Source organism: Bombyx mori, chromosome 19 (genome assembly GCF_030269925.1).
Source record: "Bombyx mori chromosome 19, ASM3026992v2".
NCBI lineage: Eukaryota > Metazoa > Arthropoda > Insecta > Lepidoptera > Bombycidae > Bombyx > Bombyx mori.
Window position 1 is genome coordinate 6,313,694 of NC_085125.1, and position 25,311 is coordinate 6,339,004.

Here is a 25,311-nt window from a genome sequence, read left to right on the forward strand (position 1 = left end):
TATTGATCTGGGAGCGTTGCGACGGGATGTAAATAATACCGACTGGTCGTGTATTCTTGAACACCATAACATTAACGACATGGTCAATTCTTTTAATTATAAGGTAATCAGTTTGTTTGATCAGCATGCCCCCGTCCGTCGAGTTCGAATTAAACATAAACCTGCACCGTGGTTAACGCCGGATATTAAAACTCTGATGGCTCGCAGGGACAAAGCCAAAAGAAGATACAAACGTTGCCCCACTGAACACAGCCTGGCCATATACAAAGCACTGCGCAACCGGTGCAACCGTTTGTGCAGAGATGCTAAAAGACTTTACTTTCACAAATCACTTGAAAATCGCAGCCCTGCTCATACTTGGAGATTCCTTAAATCTGTCGGCATTGGCAAAACTCCGGTCTCTTCTGTCAAGGATACTGACTTGTGCGCCCTCAATAAGCATTTTTCTCTCCCTCCTGTGTCACTCAGTGATTCGTCAAAGACGGCCACGTTGCTTAAGATTTCAAGTCTATCCGTACCCCGGATCCCTATTTTTGACTTAAGTCCAGTCTCGGTTGCTGATGTCCGTAATTCCTTTTTCTCCATCTCATCCACGGCTATTGGAATTGATAACGTATGCTCTAAAATGATTGCCCTAATTCTTCCAACGGTAGCACCTATACTTACCCATATTTTCAATTTTTCCTTTACCTCTAGCAACTTTCCTGATTCTTGGAAACAAGCCTACGTTGTTCCTATCCCAAAAAGCCCCAATCCTATTTTGCCATCTCAGTTCCGGCCTATATCTATACTTCCTTTTCTTTCCAAAGTCCTTGAGCACATTGTCCACCGTCAGCTGTCGTCTTTTCTCCTCTCCCACAATCTTCTTAGCTCCTTCCAATCTGGTTTTCGCAAGGGCCACAGCACGGTTACAGCTCTTCTAAAAGTGACCGATGACATTCGCTGGGCCATGGAAAACAAACAACTAACTTTATTAGTGTTGTTAGATTTCAGCAGCGCTTTTAACTCTGTTGACTTCGATGTTCTGCTCGAAATACTCAAATCAAACAATATCTCCTCATCTGCTATTAACTGGTTTGATAGTTACCTTCGGGGGCGCTCGCAATGTGTCCGTCTTGACGAGACTTTCTCAGATTGGCAGAACGTCAGTGCGGGCGTTCCCCAAGGTGGTGTTCTTTCTCCTCTTCTGTTTTCTGTGTTTATAAACTCTGTCACTAGGCTTATATCTTCTAAATTCCACCTCTACGCAGACGATCTCCAGCTATATCGCCACTTCTCGGAGCCTGAAGTTGAATCGGCTATTGCTGCGATGAACAGTGATCTGAAGTCTATCAGTGAATGGGCAAAAGCCTACGGTCTGCACATTAATCCGGGAAAATCACAGGCTATCATTATAGGGGGTAAACAATTGCGCAGTAGACTCAGCGATCCTATACTCCCCCCAATTTATTTGGATGGGACTCAAATAACTCTAACCGATTCAGTTAAAAACCTGGGTGTTATTGTAGATCGACATCTTTCGTGGAGTTCTCACGTTGCTGAGATTAGTAGGAAGGTGCACTTTGCCTTGCACTCGTTGAGATGTCTGCAGGGCTTCTTACCTCAGCATACAAAAATATCTCTCGTCCAAGCTCTCATTCTACCCATAATTGATTACGCCGATGCCTGCTACTTGGATGCCACTGAGGAGCTCTCAAACAAGCTTGAGAGGATGCAAAATCTATGTATCCGTTTTATATACAATCTCAGAAAATTCGATCATGTTTCTCATTTTCGCAAAGAACTTAAATGGCTCCCTATACGCCTTCGTAGGAATACTCGAATATTATGTCTCCTATTCAATATCCTACATAAGCCCACTTCTCCCTTATATTTACGTGAGCGATTCTCTTTCATTCGTTCTCCTGATGCTCCCTGCAGGTCCAACCAACGTTCTGTTTTGTTATTCCCTTCCCACAAAACCAATTTCTATTCTCACTCCTTTACTGTGCACGCGGTCAGACTGTGGAATTCGTTGCCGGCTGACATCCGAGTTTGCAAGTCTGTTTCCGTTTTTAAATACAAGGTCAAACAATTTTATCTATCATCAACCGAATGATCATGGTTCTATACTCTTCGCATATACGAGTGTTACTGTGTTACTTATAATATTTGCTATGTGTATGTGCTATAATTCTCATGTTGTATTTGTTATTTTAGTTATGTGTTCTACACACACTTATCACTTTTTATTATTATTCTCATTATCCTCTCGCAGGTCTGCTGGAAGAGATTTCTCAAAGAAATAAGCAGTGCCTTTGTACATAATTTTCCTATTACTCTGTACTGTGTCTTGTTTTCTGTGTGTACATAAATAAATAAATAAATAAAATAAATAAGACATAAGCTCACGGCAGAAATAAGCTGGGTGGTGGTGGTACCTAACCGTGCGGGCTCAGAAGACGCCCTATCACCAGAAAGAGTAGAGTGTTTTCAAACCAAATAAAGTAAAGTTGGCAATACAAAAATGTATGTCTATTTGATAAGTGGCCTAACCATTTTGTTATTCCATAATAACTTGCCCTTGATACTAGGCTTTACAAGTATATATTTTTTTGGTATTAACTGGTTACTGGAGTCCATAGACATCTATAACGTAAATGCGCTATCCAACTTGAGATATAAGTTCTAAGATCTCAGTATAGTTACAACGGCTGCCCTGCCCTTCCGACCGAAACGCATTACTGCTTCACGGCAGAAATAGGCAGGGTGGTGGTACCTACCCGCACGGACTCACAAGAGGTCCTATCTCCAGTAAGTTATTCAAACAATCTATGTTTGTGAATCTCTGTGCATCGGTGCTTTTTTTTTTTTTTTTTTTTTTTTTTTTTTTTTTTTTTTTTTTTTTTTTTTTTTTTTTTTTCGCCTTTCCCCGCCCATAGGCTCGGCAGGACCTTATTATTCTATGTAACACATTCATACTATTTCTCGCTTGTATGCCTCTCGCACTGACATGCCTCATACTATTTCTTTCTTTTATCCATCACCTTACTTTCTTTGCCGGGTGGGACTCCCGCTAATTTGACTACCTTGTATTTTTATCTGTTGGGGTAATAATTGTACTACGTATGTGACCGTTTATTGTAACCTGTTACTACATAATGTTGTTGATTACTGATGTTACTACATAACTTTTTTACTTAACACCTTTGACGACACTGTCCAATACAACATAGCTACAATATTTTTAAACTTAAATTTTCTTACAGTACAATTATATAATGTTATGTCTACAGCTTACTATCTATTTCTTATTCTATTCACAGTTTCTTGTCTTCATTCTTTCATAATTCTTAACATCTAGTTCTTTACAATTATTCGTTTCTTACTTTATTTATCAATATGTTTTAACTTAATTTTCTTACAGTACAGTATTATGTTGTTATGTCTAGAGTTTACTATCTATTTCTTATTCTATTCACAGTTTATTGTCTTCATTCTTTCATAATTCTTAACATCTAGTTTTGTACAGTTTTTGTTTCTTATTCTATTAACAATATGTTTTTAACTTATTATTATGGTTTCTTCCGGTATTTACTCTATCTAAGGATGTCTTTTTAGTTAGGTACTATTATTTAAACTTAGGGATAGTGACATTTTGACTCAGTGTTTCTATAATTTCCATTGTTTCTTCGTCAATAGTATATATATACTCTAGTATATATACTTATTGTCATTTCTTATTGCGGGGTTATTTCTTTGGCTTTTTTCTATTTAGTCATTTGCATATGTGTTCAGTGTTTGTTTGACTTGCTGGGTTGATATATCCATATATATTTATTATATACTTTTATATCAGTGTGTGTGTATGTGTGTGTGTATGTGTGTGTGTATGTGTGTGTGTGTGTGTTTATATTTGTCATGTGTGTGCGTTCCGCTGAGTGTATGGGTCATATATATGCAGTGTTTGATCGCGCCAGGTAGTCCCACTTTTTGCGGGTTGGGCAATCGACACTGAATGCGTTGTGATCCGTACTCTGCAACCTGGAGTGCAAGCAATTGCAGCACTGCGGTTTAATTCCCGCGATGTAGTCGGCGCATTCCTCGCGCAAGTGTGGGCCTCCGCAGTGGCTACACTTGTCTACATTCCCGGTGCAGAATTTGCGGCCGTGGCCGAAGGCGAGGCACTTCGTGCATTGGATGAGCGGAGACTGGTCCTCCACTCTGACCCTTTGCAGGTCCAGATAGAGGGCGCCAGCCTCCGTCATCCTCTGCCATACCTTCGGTCTCACCTGGATGACAACGTGAGAGGTCTTAGGATTTCTGGTCCTCTTTTTAAATTTAATTGTCAAATCCATCTCCTCTTGTGATAGACCCATGAAGATGTCGGCGTTTTGAGCGTAAAGGGCCTTAACCATTTCGTTGTCGTCATTGTCCATAAAGACGTCTTTAAGGACGACGAGTGGGTCCTTATTCTTCATGGGCGCTACGATTAACCCATCACCGTGGCTTTTTATCCTTTCTCTCACCTTATCTAGTTCCACTTCCGTATCGCAGCCGAGTATGACTGTGCTATTCTTTGCCTTCCTTATTTTATTTATTTTAAGGCCAGTACCCCTGGCGTCGACCGCTTTCCTCACTCTCGCGAGTACCTCTTCGGCAGTCTCTTGATTGTCCTCGAAGGTCACCGCCATCGAGTGAAGCGCCGGACGACGCCCAGGTTTTGTTGCTGCGGCGCTGGCATATGTTTGGGGAACCATGTTGCTCTCAGCTGTCAACCCTTTTGTTATCTGGCTTATTTGTGTTTTGGCTTCGACGACGTCTCTGGCGACAGTACCAGCCAGATCTTCAAAGAGAGCCTGCGTCCGTCCCACGACACCTTCGGTCGATTTAACTATTTCGGCTTTGGTCTCTTCGAAATTTTTGAACATATGTTCGAGGATGTCAGCGCCTCGATCGTCGTTTCCTATATTAAGTTCTGATATTTCATGCTTCAGGTTAACTTCCATTTGACTAAGCCGTGAAGTTAGTGTGTTTTCCACCTCTTGCAATTTTCCCAGCAGTTTTTCTTCTTTGTTAGAAGATGACGCTACTGTATGTATGCTAGTCCCGGACGCCGCTGCTTCCAGACACTTCATCCGCTTACTCAACTCAAAGAGTATGCGGATACTTTTGTCCGATTGTGACTCCAGGAAGGACTTGATGTCCCGCCTCATCTGAGGGTACTGCTGAACCTTTGAGGGTATATCCTCAAACGTCTTCATCACTTCCTGGAGTAATTGGTCGCTCGGTGTGTCAGCATAGTACTGCTGCTGCTTTCTATACAGGTCCATATTATCAAGCGACCTTCTTTTTGTTTCCGGTCTTTTAATGAAAGTCCTGGCAGCGTCCGGCATTACCGAAGGTGAGGTAGCGGGGCTGGGAATTTGAGGTTTTTTGGCAGCGCCAGATGTTGTTGGTGTATGGAACATTGTGTGTATGTGTGTGAGAGAGTGTGATGTAAGTGTGATGTGATGCAGTGCGAGTACAGCGGGGAAAGTTGTCGAGTGTATATGTCTGTCGGACCCTGTATAGGGGGGTCAGTGTCCAAATGTAAATGTTAATACAGTGCAATTAAAATTATAAATTAATAAAGATATATTTTTTTAGTGTCGAAGTTTAGTCGAAGTTAGTTTAGTAGATTTCTAAATCTAGCTAAGTCGATTTAAAAAAATTTTGTAGTCCCTTATGTACCTGTTATAAATAATGGTTGTCTATTCTATGACAAAGAATACTAAAATATTTTTAGTTGATTGAATTATCTAATTGAAGTCGAATTCGAGCTCAAAAATTTGTCTATCTCCCTTGGTTTACTGGATACGGCCCTGGGTCGTGCAAAACATTATTTCCCTTTTCAACACTGCCCGATATATCGGGTAAAATTTGTTATTAAATTTTTTAAGTTTAGGTCTATTTTTTCTGCTGAAAAAAGAGTTTTTCCAAAAATTTAAAAACGTGGAGGGTGGTTTTTAACCACGCTCTATCCAGTCCTTATAAGAAAATCTCGAATTTATTATTATCTAAAAAGTAGATTTTCAGATCGCGATCTCCGCGACAGCCTCAATTTGCGGGTGAACTCTGATGTAAACAAAGATGCTAACGAAGATCGCGATTCGAAAAATTGTCCAAAATTCACCATTTAAAAAGTAATGTGTTCCTTATGACCTAAACTATACTATACTTATATTATAATTTGCGCGCCGTGATTTTTTTACCCTCTTCAAAGGGGTTTGCTTTGGTGTCACTTTCCCGCCCAACCGCAAAAAGCCTTGTTTTTATAAATTAACTAGATTAATTAGAAAACAAAATTAAACTTTCTTCAGAGGTCTATTTTTGAACACTTTTAACAAAATTAATTTTTAAAATATTATCGGTAGGGGGGTGTAACTCCATTTATATTGAACTGATTATTTAGTACACTATTCAAAATTAATTTCTTAATAAACTACACATTCAAAAAAATCTAAAAATTTGGAGAATTTAATTTTAAGGGGTCTACTTTATAATAAAAAAAATAAAAAAGGGGGGTTGTCGATTTACTTTAGCTGGAAAATGACACCAAAGATTTTCAAAATTTTGTCGACCTTTAAAGCTTCACTGTGTTGTCCCGGGTTGTCTGATCTCGATGATCCAGGTGTCAAAAGATTCGCCTTGTCAAGACGCTTCTATTGGTGTGCCACACGCCTGTCCAGGTGTCCTGGGAGTCGATCTCGGTAGCACGTGGTTTTCAGAAATTCCGGATTACACTGGCTGTTTTCCACCGGAAAAATCCTGGGTATAGTCCAGAAGGTAGGGCTCGACGAGACGATTATTTAGACCCCAAAAAAGTGGGGGGTCGTCGATCTAGTTTTGTCAGCGTATCACAAAAACATACAAAAAATTTAGTTTTTGAACCACAACTTTCTCTCACTTTCACTTATTTCCAAGCGGTTTTCACGGTTGTGTTCCTCTCACTGAGACGCGTATTTTGATACTACACACTTGTATCTTCGCGCGAAAAAACCATTTTTCCTGCATCGGTGCTTCAAATTCACTAGCTGTTTTGACAATTTAACATCAATGACTAATGTTAGTTTTCTAAAATAAACGAAGCATCCGTAAATCATATCAAAACTGCCGCACTCAAAGAGTCTCGAAATGACCCAGAGATAATTGTCCAAGAAACATTCACCGACAATTTCCAAAGCGACAGAACTTGAATAGATAACGCAGAATTAAATAAAATGAATTAATTATAAATGAAATACATTGTTAAAACTACTATTAATAGTTTGATATCGTAAGAACACATTTCCGAACGTTACTCTTACGAATCAAAGTATTGATTTCATTTTGTTAATTTAACTATTGTACATGTTATTTAATTAGTAAACTAAATTATACTGTAATCTATATATATATATAAATGAATTGCTGTTCGTTAGTCTCGCTAAAACTCGAGAACGGCTGGACCGATTTGGCTAATTTTGGTTTTGAATTAATTGTCGGAGTCCAGAGAAGGTTTAAAAGGTAAATATATATGAAAATTCTCCGAATTAAATACCTAAAGTTTAGGTTTTTTACTTATCGATTGAGGCACTACTACTACTACTGCCGGGTCAGCTAGTTACCTACTAATATTTGTGTTTTATATCTGTATATATGTGTGATTTACTGTATTTTAGCGGAGCGCCGATGTGACGGTTTAGCGGTTTTCATCAAGGAAGAAAACAAACGCTTAGGTGGACCATTCGAAGCCGATGTATTTTCGAACATGACCTTGGAGGAATGTCAGGCCATGTGTGTGCGAGCTGAAAAGTAAGCAAACGATTTGATAAGACGTGTAAATATTAGCGACGTGCGAAAAAGTTTGTAGCTATGCAGCTGATATATTTTTATTGTTGTTTAAAATCGGTACCACGATATTCGAGTTCTACTTTGTTAAACTTGGCCACTTGTAAATTGACTATACACGGGATTTATAGGGATTATACATATAATATCGACAAGCTTTAGATTTAGGAGAGCAGACGATTTCATAGCCCATCTTAGGTTTCCTCAGTTCTATGGCATGTCCTTCAATGATTATGAGCTCAAACGAAATTGGGATAGAATCCAAGTAATAGACATCGCCTTGACTCCTAGAATTGTTAGCGGCGATGACCACTCATAATCAGGTAGGTATACACTTTATTCCATTGCTTACGAAGCGATAAAATAGTATTGTATATGTAGCGTATACTCTAACTCTGAGACATGAGAAGAGGACACAATTTTATGATACATGGATTGGTTAACGGAGCCTTCATATCGGAACACATGACTGTTTTACGACAGTAGAATAGTGGTACCTATGAATGTCTACATCATACAAGTACTATTCTTACACAGGGTTACATAAATACAGATATGGCGAAGACCAATAAAAAACAAAATAAACCTTGACTGAGACATGGTTATGCATAAACATAAAGGGGGTTCAAAAGCCAGACCTTTTCGTGTTCGTATTTATTTAGCCCACCGAGTTTCTCGCCGGATCTTCTCAGTGGGTCGCGTTTCCGATCCGGTGGTAAATTCTGCGAAGCACTGCTTTTGCTAGGGCCCCTGTTAGCAACACTCCCGGTTAGATCCCCGTGAGCTCACCTACACGTCAAGGAGAAGCTGAAATAGCCTCTCAAGGCTATCAGCATAGGTAGGGAAAAAAGTTCGTACCATTTCAATGATACAACATTTTTCTAATGTATGTTTAGGTACTTCTGCCGTTCTATTGAGCACGACGCCATGACTCGTCAGTGTGTTTTGTCAGAAGAAGATTCAGTTTCACAGAAAGACGATGTTACCGTCAGCGCTTCGCCTACGCATCACTTCTACGATCTCGTCTGCTTAGACAATCGTTAGTATTATGCCCACCGTATTTTATAAACATAACATTGTCTGGTGTGAGGTATCGTTAATACAGCTACTCTTCAAAGTAACTATTTAACAGCATTATTCCAATAGATTTAGTGACTGCTACGTTACAAAAAAAAACAAAGTTAAAAAACACTCTGTCTTTAATATTAAATATTTGTCACATCTGTTTGTTAGATAAGGTGATGAATTAATGAAAGACGGACTATAATTTCATGGAATTTGAGGTTGACTTAAGATCAAAGTCTCAATTATACACTAGAATGACATTGTCGACTTTTTCCAACGGAAATTACTTGATTAAAGAGAAGGCGTGGCTTACCCAAGGTTGAAATAATCTGGGAGATTCTTTATACCGATTCAGCTTTAATAATTTTGTTACCTACTAGCGACCCGCCCTCGCTTCGCTTAGGGAACTGTAATTTATTATTGATAACAGTATTTCTCCACTATTTAATGGATTTTATTATACATATAAACCTTCCTCTTCAATCAATCTATCTATTAAAAAAAAGCGCATCAAAATCCGTTGCGTAGTTTTAAAGATTTAAGCATACATAGGGATATAGGGACAGAGAAAGCGACTTTGTTTTATACTATGTAGTGATGTACTTACTAATTAAATTTAACATTGTTAACGCATTATAATAGATGATTCACAAAATAACACGACAAATCATTAACAACGCATGAAACCTAAACAAGGTTTTTCTCACGATTATGATCAGTCTCTCATCGGGTGACAGCTCGCGGCACGGAGTACCCGGATAACAGTGTGACGTCACACCTGTTTTCACCTGGACGCCGCCCGGATACCGCTTTCCAACGATACAGAAACAGTCGGATAACCGGGGAGTTTCATTCAGAGATAACAGGGCGGTCACTAAGCGAATGTCTTGATGAATGCTTGAGGCAGACTAGTTTCCAGTGCAGGTATGAGTCGATACACATTTCTTGATAAAAATAATTGTAATTAATCCTTTAGGCTTAGGTTAACACATAGTTAAGTGGTCGTGGCCTAAACGATTAGAAGATCTGATGCGACTGTGCTGGTGTTTAAATTCCGTAGACAGGCACCAATTTTTCAATTGAAATAAATATTCACGAATGACTTCCACGATGAAGGAACTTTTTATATCTGCTTTGTGGATGTCTATGGGCTGCGGTTACCACTTAGCCCCTATGGCCTGTTTGGTCATGTCCACTTATCTAAGAACAAAACAAAAACAGAGTGTACTTTTCTTATATGTCTACTTTGTTCGTATTTTGGAATTAAATTTAAAGCTATTTCCTCATGATCTAAGCGCTCAAATTATTAATAAAGTAACTTGAACCCGGACAGTATTGCAGCAGGGTACGAAGAAAATAAAAAAGAGAAATTAGATCTTTTAAAACGTGTATATCTTTACTGTTAGTATTTGAAATTACATTTCAAAACACAATGAGTTACTTTTGGTTTTTTTATGTATTGTATGTGCATACTACATTAGCCACATTTAACGGTAGGCAGCGGCTTGGCATTGCTGAAGTCCATGGGCGACGGTAACCACTCACCATCAACTGGGCCGTATGCTCGTCTGCCTACAAGGGCAATCAAAAAAAAGCCACATGAAAAGAAAAATACAATTAAAAAAAGTTTAAATTAAAATCAATTGATGAATCAGATAAATAGTTGAATCGTATATGTATGTATATTATCAAAATTTTCTGTCTGTCCCCTGCATTTGGCTAAGTTTATGTTCACGTTCACATAAACCTAAAATTAGTTATGATAATGAGTATTACGAGTATATTTCGTTTAGTGAATCTACCTATGTATATTAAGAAAATAAGTACACCTAACCTTTTTGCTTCGGTAAGTGCCTTATGTTGAATTTTCAAGAAAAACGAGTCGTAATTTTTTGTACATCTGCAGTTTTTATGTTTGTTTAACAGGTCAGCGGTTTATAGCGATCGAGCTAGAACTTGTCGACTGAGCAGATACAACCAGAAGGATGGAATGCGGCTACTATACGACCCAGATTTCGATTATTACGAAAATCTTATGCGTAAGTTTCAATTTGGTTTTAAACTCAGATTTCGTAATCGTAAATTCAATGTTTACGATCCTCTATGTTTATGATATAGGAATCTTGTACAGACTTTGGTCGTTATCTCAAAACAACTAACTAAGATTCCAATTTCAATGCAGATTAGATTGGATTCAAAGCGTTGACAGTAACCTAAAATAATGATCCATAATAATGATCAAATAAATAAAGTTTTCAAAAATTTTGACTAGTATGATACTTTCTAGAAACAAATTTGAAGACGACATTGAATGTATCGAGTTATAAACTGAGAGATCAATTTTGATGAAGTCCAATTGAATACGTCGTCTACACATCTTGCTCATAATAACATGCTTCAATTGTAGAACATTTAAACCGTAAATCTTAGACTAGTTTTTAATTGCCTTAATAGGCAGAGAGTGACATTGCGCATCCTTCGTGCCTTAATTCGCGCTGTAATGCATGATGAATGCATGCTATTGAAATGCAAGATGAAACAAAAAAAACTTTTTTTATACCTACCTATTCGCTAGTAGCCCTTTGAGGCTATTCCAGCTAACAAAAAATAATAAATTCGAATTAAACTTACTGAACGTGTCGCTGTCGAGATTGCTATAATAATGTTCTCATTTTAAATAGAGAAATTAAACTATAATTTAGATTTTTTAAACACTCTAAACCTATTAACTTAAATGCACTTTAATTATAGTCATAAACAACGACTTAGATGTAGACGTAGGTTAAATCGCAGGTAATTAATAGCCGGTTCCTCATAATGAATAAAACCATTAAGATTGTGACAGTTATTGTTAAATCAATTAATTTGTATTTAAATGTGTCTTTGTTGTTACTAATTTGTGTTTGTGCTTAAAAAACATTACATCCAGCCATTTCATGTGGTCTACAGCATTTTATTGTGTCCATTACTTATTGAAATTGATCTGCCCACAAATTGAGTTATACTATTGAAGCTGGAGCCACTTGCTTAAATTAGTGTGGGTCGAAGTCAACAGTCTATTTATAGACAATCATTACTGAGTGACTAAACGTGAGAATGTCCTATCTAGGTACCAATCTTTGATAGAGGTTATTTTATTACTTATTATGCTTGACTGAATTCGCTCGCAATCTGTCACAGAGTTGTATTTTGTGATAAAAGTTTGTAATGACCAATAAGTACTATTGAAAGAGAAAATTTAATTGGTTTTTTAAAGTACATACCGATCGTATAGTACATAAATATAGGTAAAAGTGTTATGACAGATCAACTAGTAACTGGGGAGACAGAGACAGGATCTGGGTCCGGTTCGCAGACACCCTGGGGAAAACCGACCACAACAGGTTCGATGCATGGTAGTCAGAAATATTTTGGTATTGTTTTGGCGATCGACATTGGCAGTTTACGAAGGAAATGTATAATAATAGTAACTCAATCACGCGCGTTCTTTTTTCAATTCGCTTTTTCTTTTACGTCAACCTTAGTTCTCATTACCTTAATTAAATCTAAATTGTTTTTAAGTAGATGAAGCACGGATATGAAAAAAATTACAATGTTTTTCACTATATATATTGACGAGAATTAGTTATTTATTTTTAGATTAAATAACAAAGTTGATCGCCGTGACAATGATTGCGACGTGGTTTTATGTTTTGCGTAGTTATTATTAAATTTGATGACGTTTTCCTTATTACAGAGGTCATTTGGTTATAGGGTGTATTTTTTTGGTATTTTTTTTTGTAATTCGAATTTTAAAATTTATGGTCATAAATTAGTGTATGTATATGTATGTAGATTTAAAAAATGGTATTCAAGCAGAGGTGAGTCAGCTTTGACGTTTTGTTTTGATGACAAATTAGTTATACATATAGTCTTTCGTGTAGTAGAAATATGTTTTATGGCTTTTTGCATGTTTCCGCATTTAATGTAGATTATGAACGAAAATATTATGTATGTAGAGGAAGGGATAAAGCGCACGTCATTCTATAATTGAAAATTTAATTAAAAGTAATTCTATTGTTTTTTCTTGAAGGCGGGAGTAGCAACAGTGATCGAGATAGATACCCGCAAGGCGCAGACCGCTATCCCGACGACGACCGATACTCTGACGATGATCGGTACAGCAGCCGACCAGATCGGTACCCAGAAGACCGGTACCCGGCTGGTTCGGACCCGGATCGATACCCACCGGGCGATAGATATCCTGACGATAGATACCCCGATGACAGATACCCTCCTGGTGTTGGACCTGAAAGATATCCTGCTGATCGATATCCTCCTGGAATTGACCGATATCCTCCCAGCGTTGATCGCTATCCACCTGGCATCGATCGATACCCATCAGTAATTGATCGTTTTCCGCCTGGAGGTGACCGTTATCCTCCTGGAATTGACCGTTATCCACCGGGAGCTGATCGATATCCTGCGGGTATTGATCGCTATCCTTCTAACGTAGATAGATACCCTGGTAGTCTCGATAGGTATCCTAGTAGGTATCCCGCATCCAACGGAGAACGGTTTCCTCTGGATGGTGGACGCTATCCCACTTACGATCCAGTTCCAAATGACCTCGGTAGATATCCTGCTGCAGATCGGTACCCTATTAGTAGATACCCCATCGATGTTTATCCAGATAGATATCCAACGAATAGATACCCAGAACGCTTTCCTGTTCGTGGAAGATACCCGTCCAGACCCGGGTGGTATTCCAACCAATATTCTGATAGGTTTGACCAAGACAGATATTCTGGTTCTGACTGGGGTCGTTATCCTTATAGTCGGTATCCTATTGGAGTAAATAGAGATCCCGTACCCCTGGGTGGGGATCGTTATCCGGATATGTATGATAAATACCCACCAACTGGATCTTCATATCCTGGTAAGCCTGAATTAAAAATGTACCCACTATTAGAGCTAATATCGACTGTAATAATGCAATCTATAATTAACAAGCAATCATTTAATGTAGTTATCGAAAATATATATACCAGTTCTACTTTTGATGATGCAATGGGTTCACAGGAAACAGTAAAATAGAAAATGCTTTAGGTATTGAGTTTGCAATTGTACCTTTTGTGCATAAGGTTATAGAAATACATGACTAATATTGTAGTAAAATGCAAAATGAACAATTTAATGTTATGTAACTAAACTTTTGTAATTCTATTGTTGTATAATTGTATATGATTGTTTAAAACATCGCATGTATAATAGGGTACAGTCGTGGAGGCTATTACGGTCAAGATTTTCCTGGAGCAGATCGTTTTCCAGACAGAGGCGTGAGACCAGGACCGGATAGGTATCAAGTTATTTATTACGCTTTTTTAAAATTGCAGCAATGGTTTTTAAATTGTACCTTATTTATTGTACAGATTTCCTGCAGAACCCAGACCCAGTTTTGGAATACGACGACCAATAGAGAGACCAAATGGGTATCGTGGTACTTATCCACAGCCAGGCTTAGAAAGACCGATTGGTAAATGTTGAATTCATTTCAAAGCATTTCTTATTTCAGATCTCTTATTGTGTTGATCATTTCCTTAAATCGATGAATTCATTCATAGGTGGTCCTACATACGGTGGTTATGACAGTGATGGTCCTATCGGTCCAATCGGTGGTCCTGCAGGTCAGATAGGCCCTGTTGGTGGATCGATAGGGGGTGTGATTGGTGGTCCGATTGGAGGTCCAATTGGTGGTCCTATAGGAAGACCACCGCTTCAGCGACCATGGCAAGGCTCAAGATGTGAGGAGGACAGCTTCAGACAAGTTGGTAGACAACGCATGCAGCGAAAATATGTACGTCGGTTTACGACAGCCCAGTCTTTGGCTCATTGCCAACGAGAATGCATTGAAGCTCGTGACTTTATATGCCGATCGTTCAACTTCAGGTAGAGTTTCTTTACGTGGTTTCTATATTCATGCATCTTTGAAGATTTCTTTCTAATTTTGATATTCCCGCAGGGACGTGGGTTTTGGTGTTGAACCACGTGATAACTGCGAACTAAGCGACCGTGATACCAGAGAGTTGGACGCAGCGAACCCAGCACATTTCGACAATACCGCCAATGAATATGACTTTTATGAGAGAGCTCTTGGACGCATGGCTGAAGAATGTTTGGATGGTAAAATTGATATTCTTTAGATTTACCAATTTAGAACTGGCTTAGCAATTTAGAAATGGTTAGAGGATTTGATAGGCTAGGTATCAATCAGTAAATACGGGTTTGTGAACTTAGCCATTTCGAGCTACTACTCCAACTTTTCCATCCTCACTTTTATCTATCCTAACCTACCCTCTAATTTCACGCTGACCACTGATTTATTTACCATATCTAAGAAGTGTTGTCAGACTATTAGTTATAGTAATCACGAATTTAATGACAGTAGAATAAGAGTGATCCCCGCCAGGGTGTTGCTCGAGCGATATGACATCTTCTTCCAAGGTTTGAAAGAGTCTTCATCGCTTCGGCTATACTCCCGACATTTCTGGTGGTATAACTGACGGTAACCACTGACTAAAGTATGGTATAAAAATGATGAAATGAGTTACAATAGTCATAATTTCGGTAATAATATACAAATCATTTTTTTTATAATAATTTCGAGTGTTTCTCTACAGTATCACAGGTCTGTAACGAAGATGGAATGGAGTTTACCCTTCGACTACCCGAAGGATTCTACGGTCGCATTTATACATACGGATTTTATGACAGATGCTTCTTCAGGGGCAATGGTGGTGTGGTTAATTTATTGCGTATATCTGGGGCCCATGGTTACCCGGAATGCGGTACCCAAAGGGTAAGGCATTTGCATTAAGATATCATTAAAAGTGCAATTTAAGTTTTCATTATCAAACTAATTATTCATATTAATACTTTTTATTAGTATGGAGATACCATGACGAACATTGTAGTGGTACAATTCAGTGATAATGTTCAAACGTCTCGAGACAAAAGGTTCAATTTGACCTGTCTCTTCCGGGGACCGGCAGAGGCTGTTGTCACCTCCAACTACATAGGGGCAGGGTGAGTTACATTTGTAGACTATATTGTATGAGAAGAACTACCACAGAACTTCTCTCATAAAACGAAAAGTGAAGCATCGAAAACGTATTACGAGCCATTAAAAAATATGGTATATTCCTTTAGTTCAAAATTTATTTTTATTCAAAGCAAAACGACGAGCATGTTCGTTTGGATTGATTTGTTTTTTAACATTTTATATATACAAGCTATGGAGTTGATTCCTCAAACGTGAACTAGACGTTTTTTAAATAACAAAAATGATGTTATATTATTAATTACTGTTGGTTTGCGAACTGTTTTTTTCGGTCTGTTTTTTTCTTCTTCATATTTTACATCGGAGGGGTACATAAAAACTAATGTCGATCTTTGATGCTTGGATTGAACTTAAGAAGTTCAATTAATTTTACGCTGAGTCGTCTTCTGAAACAAGCGTTCAATGTAAAAAATAACATTCTAATTGTTTTTCTGTGATGTTAGTTTGCCCAACGTAACCTAATTGGATTTGTTCCAAAACATCTCTAACTATATCGAATACTGCATACTATGCTGAGTTAAAATTTTGTTTTGAACGTTTTCTGTAACCTGTGGTGTATTTTGGGATGTTTCGATTTGTTTGTTGACTCACTCATTTTATAGTGAGAATTAGTAGTTTTATGTGATTAACATTTAGGAATGCAAGTTAACGTTTGCTGTTTGAGTGCTGTTATTTCACTAACGGCTACTAACGTGGACTTTGAACGGTTTTCATCTATAAAGTCAAATTAGAAGATTAAAATAACAGACATATATCAAATGGCCATACATAAAACTATTCTATTCGCGATCGAATTTACCAGTATGGTCGAGCGCCGTGGCTGTTGTCGAATATATGATATACCGACACGCGTTTGTTAAATAACTTCAACAATACTATGTGCTTAGTGCGAGTTTTTTAACGTTCTCGATAGCGTAAAAGTTAACTCAAATTTGTATGCAGTTGGAACAGCGCCCTTAGCGGCAAACGTAGGCAGCTAAACGTAGCAGCAAAGCTCGCACTAAGCACACTGGTGCAGCTTTAGCTATTGCAAGTACAAATATTAAGAGTCTGTAAGATACACAAACGTATCTAATAGAAGAATATTTTTTTATTATAATTATTATAGTTCATGTTTATATTAAAAGAAAATCTACGGTGGATGGAAACTATGATTCACAAAACTATAAAATAAATCAAATAAAAGAAAGTCATTCAAAGTCATCAAACCACAAAAGAAACAAAGATTTCTAAATCTCACTGTAGTTTCGCATTCAATTTGATTGACAGATCGGGGAGCCCTATACCCATTGAATATCTACCGGAAGAAAGCTCTCTGAACTCTAAAGTTCGTCTCATGATCTTATATCAAGGAAGGCCCACGACCACAATAGCCGTCGGCGATCCGCTTACATTTAGACTCGAAGCTCAGGACGGATATAATTATGCGACAGACATATTCGCTACGAATGTGATCGCTAGAGATCCTTATTCAGGACGTTCTGTGCAGCTAATTGATAGAGTTGGGTAAGTGTAAACTTGTATAGTGTATAAGTGTACACCTAATATTTTTATAATACACTAATTATTGAAATGCACATGAGGCGGACGTAAAAATTATTTATGTTCCTTCGAACATTACCGAAAAACCATTTCCCTTATATGAATCGGCGAACTATAATATAATAGGTAATAGACAAAGAAAAAGTAGGCAAAAGTTGGTGGTCAAGTTTCACTTCCCAAGTATCAACAAAACAAAGGAGAAAATGTTTTTTTTTTCAGTTCGCTTTGATTAACTGATTGGCTGAATTTCAACTTTATAGGTGAACCACAGTTAATAATAGCAAAAAAACATTTTCAAATCAAGTTTAATTTTTCAATTTGTCTATTTAGCTATACTAATAAGATTTAAATCAGACGATGAATAGAAGATGTATATCATGGCATACGTACGTACCCTTGATATCAGAAAGAAGCAATTTTTTTATTGAGTACGACATCATTTGAGTTCGTGTACACTTTATAGATGTCCAGTGGACCCGGATGTGTTCCCGGAATTGGATAAGGGTCGCAATGGTGATTCCCTCGAGGCCAGATTCAACGCATTCAAGATACCAGAGTCTAATTTCCTAGTGTTTGAGGCGACAGTTCGCACTTGTCGGGATGGCTGTCAACCGGTATGTAGTACATACATATGTACATACTCTTTAATCTCAAAAGCGGTATTATGGATTGATTCATTAGAATGGAAAATAATTTAATATTCAAATTAAAAGATATTAGTAAAAAGAGGAAAGAACAAATACTAACTATAACTAGTATTGACGGTGGCTCAGCTGTGCCTCTTATACTGCTGATGTCCATGAGCGATGCTCCCTAGAATCATGTGATTGTCCGGAGAGAGGTTTCTTTTTTATCGCTTAGATGAGTAGACGAACTCACGGTCATGTTAAGTCGTTACAGGAGCCCAAATAAATATATCAACAATGTAAGTGTCGCTATTTCTAGGTAATATGAGTTTTAAGTCACAGTTTTATAGTAGAACGGTTGATCCACTCTTCCAACGGAAACGCATTACTAATTCACGGCAGAAATAGGCAGGCTTGTGGTACATTCTCGTGCGGGCTCACAAGACGTTCTACCACCAATATAACTAATTTGATATTTATTGAAATTTTCGTTTCCACACCGCTTACTACTTGTAAAGTCATAATATATTATTCAGATAAACCATTGAAGTTCATATTTAGAAATTTACAAGCAAAATAAATAAAAACTATGTACTGTTCGCTATGAACAAATTACAAAAAATTCAGCTCAATTTTTTTTTAAATTAATATTATAACAAGAAATTCAGCAGTATTATGACGATAATATCAAAAATTCATTGTTATATTAGGAATTTTAAACAGTATCTATGTCAATTATTTAAAACTATAAATGACGAAAGGACCATTTTGCTTTGAAATCTAATTGATTAACAGTTGACCGACACATTTGTCATTGTTTAGCTGAATTAAACATTAGGAAATGTTGTCCAGTGGAGATAAACGAAAACATGTTATTACGTCAATGCAGTAAAAATACGGTTATCGGCCTCCATCCACTATATGGGGTCACCAAAGGGTTATCCATTTGACTATAAGACTCGTTCACATAAACCTCAACTTTACACGGCAAATTAATTAATAGAATAGTTATTTTGGTCGCCTTTTTGCCTCGCTGACTATAGGAAGCTAATACTCGATCCAGATTTGATACGCAGAGGAATTAGTTAATTTGTTAGAGACATTTTGAATTCGGTGTGTACGGATTCTTATGCCACGTGTTTCCGCGATTTATGGTATATGAGAAAAACCAAGCTTGTGGCTTGACATGAAATACTTAGTAATTTTGAAATGAAAATTTCCTTTTTGCCGTTATGATTTAAGTTGATGAAACTGAAATGACACTCGCAAAGCAACAATATAGAGAGACAAACATCGGTACATACATATCGAAGTCAAATTGGGAACTTTTGCTTGGGAAATTGAATTTAATCTTAATTTTAAACAAATGTCTTGTGTTGGGTACAAGATATTTTCAATTTTTTTGTGAGGTATAAAGAGCAATGCGAAACCTTAGGTATCATTATTCTCCATATGCACAAGTCTCAAGTTTTGAATAAACATCAACAGACCTTATTGATACCATTTCTATTCTGAGCTATTGACTTCTGCTTGCTGAGGAAGATCATGCCACATGCTCATGACAAATGATTGTTATTACTATACGCTTACATGATATTTTATCTAAATGTAAATAAGCGTTGACATAGTAATTAAAACGTTGCAATTCACAAGATGATCTAATTATCAGTTCCGTACATTTTATATTTTGTTTTATTGACAATCCCGGTAAAAATAAAAAAAAATTTTAACAACTGAAAAAGGATAAAAATATGAATTAAACGGAAAAGACAACTTACCGTTTTTTATTACAGTAATCTAAACTAATATATAAATCTACAGTGGTTTTTACGGATGTTCCCTTACAACTACTGAACCATGCATCCGATTGACTTGAGACTTGGTATCCATGTAGAAAATACATGTACTTAATGGATAGGCTAACTTTTATATGACTGTTGGACTGCCTAATAATAATGACAATAAATAATAATGTTAATTTTAAATGCCCAGCGAAGCGGGCGAGTACGGCTAGTTTTTTCTACTTAAGCATAATAAATAGTTCTACCAGCGGATTTTTTCAGCTTTCTTCTTTTTCAGCTTCAGGAAAACCATATTATTACGCTTGAATTATAACTTTACGTTAATTTCTTTGTTTTTATATTATTCAGGCGTACTGTCCGAGTCACACCGGTCGTTCGGAGCCTTCGTTCGGGAGACGACGTCGTGACGTTAACGCAACAATCAGCTTTGAGGGCAACGATACAGTAATACCGAAGTCTGAGGACGCAAATAAAACTGTAGATAAACCTGACAATAATGAGGGTGCAGTCTATAAGGTGTCATACGAGGAAGCCGCTGTCGATAAATATCTCAAGGACGAAGTCGAGACACCGAGTCATGTCAGGAAAATGATTGAAGTTAGTAAACATTTTCGTTCTCTCAATGAGATTGACAATGATGGAAATCTGACAAACGTTGTATTAAATTGCTTCTAATACAACAATATCTGAATTGGACAATTTCATCACTGCCAAAATTAAATATATTTAAGCGCGCGCGTTTATTTCAATGTAAATTAACTACAAGTAATACATACGTCCATTCAATATGATGATGGATTCAAATGATATGATATTTTTTTGTTGTTTTTTTTTCGTCACTGAACATTAGTACCTGTTATAGGTATCATTATTCCATGACAGATATAAATTCCTATATAGTATTAAATTTGCTTTATAAGAAGCCTGTTTGTTAAATGATTATTTTTTTCGATTTTCGCTAATCTTGAACATAATTTAAGCCACTTTTACGAATATTAATGTTATGATACGTGGACTGCATTTCGGACTAACGTATAAATTTTGCAAGAACTTAATATGTCCTCGCAACTGTCACCCGAGTGTCTTAGCAGGCCTTGAATACTTCGGTCATATTGCAAGGAATGATGGTAACAATCTCGAGAGGCGCATCGTGACCGATAAAGTAGATGGGGGGGGGGGACTCCTGGGGGCGCAGCCCAATACGTTGGTCCGACAACACGGCCAGAGACAAGAATAGATGGAAAAAGATTGTGCGTGCGAAGGTGATACAAAAGGGTGGTCACGACCCTCAGCAGTGAGCAATAAGACGCAAGGAGGAATATTATGACAGAATATTTTTGTTATTATTTCCGACGTCCGATTACTGTTTTCGTGGTCACGGGCCAACATCGTGACGGTAATAAGCGCGAAATCGAACCGTAAATTAATTTAAATCATCAATTTCTTCTATTAGGTGTTCGACAATCGCAACGAGCTTCTAGAAGAGAACGGTTCGTCGGATTCGTCTCCGGTTGTTTCGGCCGTCGGTGTATGCGTTTCTCCTTACCATTACCGCAGTCTGCTCGTCGCTCTCTGTGTACTACTGTCCTTATTGTTGGCTATGATGACTGCTGCGCTTTACATTTACAGGTTAGTGGAAATATTAGGTCAATAAACTGTTTGGTTTTGTTCCACATAAAAATAATGCTGTTTTCATGACCATTAGTGATGTTTTTGCGTACAATATCAATTGCGCCTGAGCCCATAATTAGAGCAAACCGGTCATAGAAATAAGAAGCAGAATAACTAAGCTTTGTGAACAGTAGGTAATAAATTAAATTCAATTAGTTTACCAATAGGCAACGGATTGACTGTGCTCCTGGCATTGTCGAAGTCCTTAAGTGGGGTATGATATACAATGGTTACAGTGGCGTAGCGGTATCTTTTTATTGCTTAAATAGGTGGATGAGCTCACAGCCCACCTGGTATTAAGTTGTTAATAGAGCCCATAGACATCTACAACGTAAATGCGCTACCCACCTTGAGATATTTTACTGGTGGTAGGACCTGTTGTGAGTCCGCGCGGGTAGGTACCACCGCCCTGTCTATTTCTGCCGTGAAGCAGTAATGCGTTTCGGTTTGAAGGGTGGGGCAGCCGTTGTAACTATACTGAGACCTTACAACTTATATCTCAAGGTGGGTGGCGCATTTACGTTGTAGATGTCTATGGGCTCCAGTAACCACTTAACACCAGGTGGGCTGTGAGCTCGTCCACACATCTAAGCAATAAAAAAAAAAAAAAAAAAAAAAAAAATATAAATTCTAAGGTCTCAAGTATACAACGGCTGCGCCACCCTCCAAACCGAAACGCATTACTGCTTTACGGCAGAAATAGGCAGGGTGGTGGTATCGCGGACTCACAAGAGATCCTACCACCAGTCTTAAATCACGCAATGCCTTTTTAGCCTTTTTGAACTTTCATAATTCGCTAAATAATTTATTAACGGTCTATTTTCAAAAATCAGGCGTTATTGGAGAGTCGTTCGAAAGAATATTCAAGCATCATCGGCAGCTCCACCACTGCGCCCTGTAACTCCTGGACCCAGACCTACGAGACCTTCCTTATTCTCGGCTTCACATTTACACAAACCATTCTCGCTCAGGTAAATACTGTTCGGTAAACGAACACAACAGATTCATAATAAAATCTTGATAAATAGGTATTTCTTTCGAACTAATTCGAAGTAATTCCTACCTTATTTACTTACCGTTTTTATTTAATTATTTAATTGAAACGCCTAGTAGTACCCCTAATGTTATTCAAGAAACATATTTATTAGTTAATTAATCGCATATGTTACATTGCGTCAATTTTTGGAACGAAGTTCCATACGGGACGATGCGGAGGGGTACCCTAACCGGGAAAAAACGTAACGTAAGATTTTATGTTTGTTACCTCATAACTTTTGACTAGGTGAATCGATTTTGATGATTTTTTTTTTTATTAGAAAGCTGACGCTTTCCGTTTGAGCTCATTTCAATTTAGTCCAGTTCTGCTAATGGTATCAATGAGAACCATAAAAGCCTTAAATTTGCATTAAGTACGTGCGCGACAAATAGATAAATAACTCAATATCACGCCAACCGATTTCGATGATTATTGTTTTTAGTGTATATTAATTTGTTTTGGAATATCTTTTTTATTTTATTATTATCAATAAAAAAATCATAATAAAAAATGTATACCCGAATAATTATTTTCTTTATACCTCGAATAGAATTAATATTTTTTTATAATAAGGAAAACGTTCCTATCCGGTGTCTATATCTATACTAATATTATAAAGAGGAAAGATTTGTTTGTTTGTTTGTTTCGAATAGGCTCCGAAACTACTGGACCGATTTGAAAAATTCTTTTTCCATTAGAAGCCGACATTGTCCCTGATGAACATGGGCTACTTTTTTTATTTTTTTTTTGGTTTCATGTGTGTTTTAATGTTTCCGAAGCGAAGCGAGGGCGGGTCGCTAGTATGAAATAAAAGGCTTATAATTATTATGGTTATTGTTATTTAATTGAAACGCATTTTTGCTTCACCCAGGCGTTTTATGAGTCTAACCTAATTTCTGTCTCTATCCATATGGGGTGACAATACCTTTACTAAGCTGTTAAAAATCTTTATTCGAGAAATAATGTTATAATTAAATATTCTAGTGGTCTTGGAAGAACATTTGGGGAAGGTGAGGAGGCCGGCTCATCAGGTCGTCTTGCAAGCGCCTTTGACGACGGCAGCGAGCCAATTTACACGGATCCTTCGCTTTTCGAGCGTTCACGATCCCTTCGCTCTCTGCACTCTCTTGACATGAAACCCGAACGTCGCGACAATCGACAATAACTCACATTAGAAATATACATCACACTCGATCGATTATGTGAATATCTGCACTGATTCTGTTTTGATGGGTTAACTTGTAATGAAGAATTGTTTTGTTAAAGTCCATAAATAATTAATTTCGTTTTATATTTAATTCATAATTGTATCGAACTAGCTATCTGTGAAATCCATTGCGACAGATAATGACAATGGTAACCGAATCGATTTTCTTAGAAATATGTTTTTTTTTAATTTTCTAACGTAACTAGAGAATGCAAAAGTTTCAAAATAGCTCCGAATACACGGAATAATGAGAATTATCATAAAATTACAAATAAAATGCAAATTTTGATTTTACGTATTTTTTATATGGATCGAAGGATGGTATATTAAAATCATTATAATTTAATAAGATACAATCAACTTTTCGTTTCGGTGCAGATTTTCATAAAATACAATATTGATTTATTAAATTTAATTTACTGTAAAAAGAATTAACGAAAAGCAATTCTAATAAATTAACGCAACTGCCATAAACATGCTCAGATTCCGTGAAATGGCTATTAACAGAAGTTAACAAGAATGCTTACGAATTTTTATTTTAAAATTTTTCATCATGTTTAATTAAGCTGCTACTAATAAATGTTTTGCAGTAAATCATTGTTTGATTTCATTCACACCTTACCTGCTCCTTAATAATAGAGTTAAAGTATGAAATTGCCGTTTTATTGTAATAGATAGGTACTTCGAATTGACATAGAACCTTCATGGTTTGAGATTTATGAGTGAAACTTTTTTAAATGGGTTCTAAGGTTCTGAGGTTCTTTTTTTAAAAAATGTGCTACATTCGATTATCGACTTTCAGGTGTTTTTTTATTCAGCTTAGACAAGAAAGATGGATACTTCGAAAATTCGAGTGATTTTTGAAAAAGAGTTCTGACTAATAGCTTGTACACACTACAACGATTTATCGTAGCGATTTAACTGCACAGTTCGTTTGTGCAGTTATCGTAACGTGTGGACGGAAGTTGGTCCAATCGCTCAGTTCGTTCACAAATCTTGTTGTAAGCGGACGCGTCAAGAGCAAGAGCAAGAAGAACCGGGGCGAACCCCACTGCTCGGGCTGAAGCTCCCTGCCACTCAGGGCAGGGGTGAGGTGTGTGCAGGATGAGATGGGCTGTTCGTAGCGTGCTAGCGTGCTCAGCACATCGACATAAATATACATAATGCCGTGCTGATGTCTGATTTTTTTTCCTGTATATCCAGAGCTATAAAAATGAAATTTGCTTGTGAAATAAGAAAAGAAAAGATTATCATGACGACAACAAGAAAAATGATAGACTAATTATTAAGTACAAACCTATTGATCCTAATGCCAATACGGATACGGTAGTAAAGAAATTAAATAGCCTCCGGACTTCTTACAAGAAATAACTCGACAAAGCCAAAGTTTTTAAAATCCGGAGCCGGAGATT

The 25,311-nt window shown here is 37.3% G+C and overlaps 1 protein-coding gene and 2 long non-coding RNA genes across 11 annotated transcripts in view; 1 reads left to right on the forward strand and 2 right to left on the reverse strand.

The window, feature by feature from the left end:
• Window positions 1–24,493, forward strand: part of LOC101744009 (uncharacterized) — a 53,450-nt gene extending 28,957 nt beyond the window's left edge. Inside the window, exons 1-19 of one of the 9 annotated variants that reach the window (XM_062673978.1) lie at window positions 7,481–7,527; window positions 7,683–7,815; window positions 8,748–8,890; window positions 9,636–9,840; window positions 10,843–10,955; window positions 12,222–12,299; window positions 12,989–13,834; window positions 14,170–14,254; window positions 14,328–14,431; window positions 14,520–14,844; window positions 14,918–15,078; window positions 15,576–15,754; window positions 15,842–15,981; window positions 17,261–17,521; window positions 18,021–18,171; window positions 20,334–20,582; window positions 21,439–21,614; window positions 22,490–22,627; window positions 23,677–24,493. In XM_062673978.1, coding sequence (XP_062529962.1) covers window positions 7,772–7,815; window positions 8,748–8,890; window positions 9,636–9,840; window positions 10,843–10,955; window positions 12,222–12,299; window positions 12,989–13,834; window positions 14,170–14,254; window positions 14,328–14,431; window positions 14,520–14,844; window positions 14,918–15,078; window positions 15,576–15,754; window positions 15,842–15,981; window positions 17,261–17,521; window positions 18,021–18,171; window positions 20,334–20,582; window positions 21,439–21,614; window positions 22,490–22,627; window positions 23,677–23,857 — 3,579 coding nt within the window. In that variant the 5' untranslated portion in view covers window positions 7,481–7,527; window positions 7,683–7,771 and the 3' untranslated portion in view covers window positions 23,858–24,493. Of the gene's footprint in view, window positions 1–7,480; window positions 7,528–7,682; window positions 7,816–8,747; window positions 8,891–9,635; window positions 9,841–10,842; window positions 10,956–12,221; window positions 12,300–12,988; window positions 13,835–14,169; window positions 14,255–14,327; window positions 14,432–14,519; window positions 14,845–14,917; window positions 15,079–15,575; window positions 15,755–15,841; window positions 15,982–17,260; window positions 17,522–18,020; window positions 18,172–20,333; window positions 20,583–21,438; window positions 21,615–22,489; window positions 22,628–23,676 lie in introns of those variants that run through there. The other 8 variants (XR_009975676.1, XM_062673974.1, XM_062673975.1 and 5 more) reach the window with 8 other exon arrangements.
• Window positions 813–2,837, reverse strand: LOC134200674 (uncharacterized). The gene is made up of 2 exons (XR_009975686.1): window positions 1,088–2,837; window positions 813–942 (listed from the first exon to the last, which is right to left on the reverse strand). It is a non-coding gene; the product is annotated as an uncharacterized LOC134200674 (long non-coding RNA).
• LOC134200671 (uncharacterized) lies at window positions 16,094–18,140 on the reverse strand. Its single transcript, XR_009975683.1, has 2 exons — window positions 17,952–18,140; window positions 16,094–16,401 (listed from the first exon to the last, which is right to left on the reverse strand). It is a non-coding gene; the product is annotated as an uncharacterized LOC134200671 (long non-coding RNA).
• Window positions 24,494–25,311: the final 818 nt, after the last annotated feature.